This window comes from Cladophialophora psammophila (genome assembly GCF_000585535.1).
Source record: "Cladophialophora psammophila CBS 110553 chromosome Unknown aczJe-supercont1.4, whole genome shotgun sequence".
Lineage (NCBI taxonomy): Eukaryota > Fungi > Ascomycota > Eurotiomycetes > Chaetothyriales > Herpotrichiellaceae > Cladophialophora > Cladophialophora psammophila.
The window spans coordinates 1073289-1078309 of record NW_006912925.1 but is presented as its reverse complement, the minus strand read 5'-3'; the positions used below and the strand labels follow the sequence as shown (position 1 = coordinate 1078309).

At 49.3% G+C, this 5021-nt stretch overlaps 1 protein-coding gene across 1 annotated transcript; it reads left to right on the top strand.

Moving 5' to 3' along the window:
• Nucleotides 1–749: 749 nt before the first annotated feature.
• A1O5_03313 (uncharacterized protein) lies at nucleotides 750–1118 on the top strand (the record flags this gene model as incomplete). Its single annotated transcript, XM_007743925.1, has 1 exon — nucleotides 750–1118. A coding segment is annotated over one exon (369 nt), but the record flags the coding sequence as incomplete, so codon positions are not given.
• Between the last annotated feature and the right edge of the window lie 3903 nt (nucleotides 1119–5021).

Below are 5021 nucleotides of genomic sequence, written 5' to 3'. Positions count from 1 at the left end.
AGCAGTTCGTCGTGGAGCAATTCGTCGTGGAGCAGTTCGTCGTGCGACAACTTCGGATATACTCCGGGGCTTCTTAACCGCCCCTAGGCTTGAAAGTGTCCCGGCCCAGTTGGTTTAGAGTGCCCGCCCGGCTAGCCCCAAGTCTCAGGAAGGAACTTACTGTGGGACATCAGTCATGAGCTAGGGTAAGTGGTATAGGCGTCCTATTGCAGCAGGATTAATACCGACATGTTCTAGATTGTGCTTGGAACCTGGTTTGCCAGTTAGCCGCTATTAGAGGCCATAGGGATTTCTATACTAGCGTCCTACACCACGCAAATTTTGATGATAGTTCCAGTATACTACAGAGTAGTAATTGAATCCGAATTTAAGTTTCAGTTTATCCGCTATGTATATCAGGTTACTTCTGAATACAGGCTCGAAATTCTGCAGCATAGATAGTCCCAGCTTTATATAGCACATTAACATACAAGGCCCCGCTTTGCGTTCTCTGGTCTGGGACATCGAAAGTCTGTTTCCAACTCACATACAGAACAGACGCACGCAAATCGTCGACCGCATTCATGCCAATTCGCTCGCTTGACCTTCCTTGCAGAACATCACTGAAGCAGCCGGAAGGACAATTCTGACGCCGTGCGTCCTTCTGAGGACGACAGCCTTGTTTGATGTTACCAGCGCACATCAATCTTGTCACGCAGTGAATCTTCCTAGCTCTGTACCTTCATTGCGAGCTTGCGCAGCCCTAGGCACCTATGACGACCGCTACGAAGATAATAAACTTGAATGTCGGCGGACGGATATTTACCACTCTAATCTCCACCCTAACCAGCCAATCTACCTTTTTTACCGCATTGCTTTTAGATCGGTGGGAGAGTGAGGACTGTCTAGTGGACGGCAACCTTTTCGTGGATGCCAATCCGGATCTGTTTCAACACATCCTTGACTATCTACGGCGCTCGATTCCCCCAGTATTCTGGACTCGTGTCAATGGTTTTGATTTTGCATTATATGCGGCTCTGCTGCAAGAGGCTCGATATTTTGGCATTGCAGCCCTCGAAAAATGGATTGCGGAACAGCACTATCTTAGAGCCATTACCATTCACCAATCGATCCAAGTGGTAGATTTGAAAGACTGCTTAGATGGTCTCCCACAATTTTCTGACAATATTAAAAAGCGCTTTGATGACGTCGAGTATCAGACGAAAGGCGGAGTGAAAAGGAAGCGGCTGCTTGTCCAGACCACGTCATTTTCTCCTGTACGTTCCCATATGACACGTTCGAACGATTGAAAATGACCATGAGCAGCCTGAAATCTTGTGATGAGGCTCAGTTGAACGCTGGATGTGGCCTACAATACGCTGGAGCGTGGTCCTGCCCGAGTTTACCAGGCAAGCAGTCAGTTTTTTCGCCGGTATACCGTAGGGATCTCCACTGTCACCGATCCTCTACCTCTTTACAATGCCGATCTTCTGGAGATTTGCGCCAACGAAAAGGTGGACACGATAGGCTATATCGACGATGTGCCCCTCCTGGCTACCGGGGCCACTCCACTCCACAACACTCAAGCACTCAAAGTGGCGCATCGGGAAGCACAAATGTGGGCTCGAAAACATGGATCAGTATTCGCTACGTCTAAGTACACTCTCATTCATTTCGCCAGAAACTCATATATCAACACAAGACACCTATTGCGTCTCCCGGATATTCCAATCACGCCGGTATCCTCGTGCAGATACCTAGGCCTTCAAATCGATAACAGACTGACATGGAAGGATTATATGCAACGGATTTAGTAGAAGGCGTCCCAACGGCTGATCGCACTCTCCTCCCTGGCATCGTCCACCTAAGGAGCCGATCTGATGACTGTCCGACAAGTGTATCAAGCGATGCTCTTGCCTTAGCTCCTGTACGGATGATCAGCCTAGTATAAGGCCCGGGAGTACCGACAGTCAGGACGTCCTCACAAGGGACAGTCTCGAATAGCATGCCTACTCACCTCAGTCTAGAAACGAGCGGCTCAAATTACGGGGGTATTCCGGACGACGGCCGCAAACGCAGTGGAGGTCGAGGCCCATCTGTTGCCTTTGGACCAACAGATAGAAAAGCTGAGCCTACATACCACCTTGAGACTATTGTCCTGTCCCTCCCGTCCGATCCTCATTAATGTTGGCAAAGAGCGGAGATATTCAAAGGAGAATCTAATATCACGCTACGTCAGGATCTTGCAGAAGCAGTATTAAATTCGCCATATCGACTTAGAGCAACGTTAACCCTATATCGTCACGCCCTAGTGGAAGCCACCAGTTGTGATCATAGGGAGCACGCCAGAGGAGGCGATACTGCAACACAGTAGCCTCTGCGTAAACACAAACACCACGTGCGTATACACGGACGGTAGCGGTATCAATGGACACGTTGGCGCTGCCGCAGTGATCCTATCAAACCCAATCTCAATCTCAAGTCCGGTGCTCCACACAAGGATGCAGTACATGGGTACTAACGTCCAAAGTACCGTATATGCCGCCGAACTGAAAGGCATTCTCCTGGCCTTAGAGATCCTAACGGCCAACTGCAGCCTAGAGCACCACCACTTCACCATTTTCACCGGCAATCAAAGCGCCCTTAAAACCCTGCAAAATCCGGGAAACACCTCAGGGCAATCCATCCTGGTAGAACTTTTGTAGGCCCTAGACGGAGCTACCACCGCCGGACTAACCGTACACTTTCGGTGGATTCCAGCCCACCAAGGTGTCCCAGGCAACGAGATCGTCGACATAGCCGCAAAAGAGGCGGCCAAACCACGACCAGGAGCCACATCGAAACCCTGACATTGACACCAACAACACCCGTCAAAACTCTCCTCACCACAGCTAAAAGAACCATTAACACGACCCTCCATCAAGATGGGGGATTTGCCTGGAAGCATGCCAAATATGGTCACGTCCTGCACGACTTAGGTAGGAAACCAGACGAGAAAGCCCTTCAGTTGCACCGAAAACTGCCCCGACTAATCAGCTCCATCATTACCCAGATGAGGACCGGCAAAATTGGATTAAACGCCTATCTCTATGATATCGACAAGGCGGACACCAGCCAGTGCACCTGCAATCAAGGACCGCAAACAGTGGAGCACGTGCTGCTGAGATGCCGAAATTGGAGGAAGGAGCGACATGAAATGTGGGCAGGCAACAGACCAGTGCTGAATGTAAAGGGCGTTCTCGGCGACCACAAGCTGGTGGTTCGAGCAGCCCATATGATGCTGCGAACGGGTCTACTGCAACAGTTTCAGGCGGTGCCCCCCACAGCATCGACCGTCCCTGGAGAAGAAGCCGTTTGAGACATCAGGGGAGGACTTCGCAATGTCGAGAATGACCGCGGAGAGTGACCGTGGAGTACGGCGTTGAGTACATTTTCGATCACTGTAGACAAGACAGATGTTGGTTTCTGTCAAGTAGCCACACACGGAGCAATCTCTCTCCAACCCAACCCCTTGCCCCGACACACCTTCTACAGAGTCACCACCTCTGTAGGAAGTGTTTTACCGGGTGGCAAGGCTAGGTAGGGTCAAGAATGATGGTGTGCTGTTCTTCCCACCCTGACCGGAACACGGAAGAACAGCAACATGGGTCATATTGGAGGAGGAGAACATTAGATAGAACTCCTGCATAGCCTCACCGGCTGGGACAGCGTATAAAGAAATCAATAAATAAATAAATAATAAATAGAAGAAGAAGAAGAACAACCTAGGACGGACAAAGTACTGGGATGGCATCATTCCTGGGAAACATCTCATCCTAGGAAGAACAAAATCCTAGGGTATTATTGTCCCTAGAAAGAATTATATCCTAGGATGGTATAGTTCTTAGGAGCTTCTCATCCTAGGACAAATAGAATCCTAGGATGTTGTAGTTCCTAGGAACTTTTCATCACAGGACAAATAAAATCCTAGGATAATATACTTCCTAGGAGCTTTTCATCCTGGGACAAATAAAATCCTGGGATGGTGTAGCTTAGGCGCTTATAAGCTCTAGGCTAGGCCCTAGAAGCTAGGCCCAGATGTGTCCCAGCCCGCTCTTCCCGGAAAATACTGATCTCGAGGACGACGAACCCGGTTGTGGACCGGGCCTACCGCCTGTCTTAGGGCCAATGTCCCACAACCTCTGGCCTATTACTTATGTCCTGCATTAGGTGGCCCAAGCCGGACGGACACCTGTAATCCTAGGCGGGTTCGCCTATCCTACACTGAATCTTAGGACACTTCGATACGCCACTGAACAGACGATGAACGGCTAGAAAATGATGTAGGTTCTTCGCCAATTAAAAGGTAGATTCAATAAAACTCTTAAGATAAATGATAGTATAGGTCTATATAAACAACCTCGAAGAACGTTCAAATGCCCTGTTCCCTCTTGCACTGTGAACTCTCCTTGGAGCTTATTTCCTCAACCTCGTTAAAACTACTATAGTTTTCTGTGAGGGCAGTGCCCAGCACATGGTACGTTTTAGCGACAACATCCTCGAGTCGAGGGACGTTGCGCACGGCATGAGCAGATGTCAAGCCAGCACACTCGCCCAGGTCCATTAAAGTTCTGGTCAGCCCTAAATGATTTTTGTTCAATCTAAGCTGCCCGCCTACCATGTATATTCTCTGTCTACAGCGCTCCTGAAATTTTCGCCATCGCTCCAGCCAGTTAAGTAGAAGCATGGCTGCCTGCAGATCGAAGTCGCTTGCCTGTTAATTAGTATTAATATCTCTCTAGGGCGGCTTGGTAGAGGCTGCAGTCTTATCACCCTATGGCCTCTGTGGTGTCTGATATTGTAATGTATGTTTTTGATGCAGAAATGTTTCGCAGCTGCTGATGGAACAGATGGGTTTCCCTACGAAAGCCATAGGGGCAGGAATCCCATAGGGGAAGCAAAGCTATAGGGAAACCAAGCCACAGGGGAAGCAAATCCATAAGGGAAGCAAATCCATAGGGGAAGCAAATCCATAGGGGAAGCAAAGCCATAGGGGAAGCAAA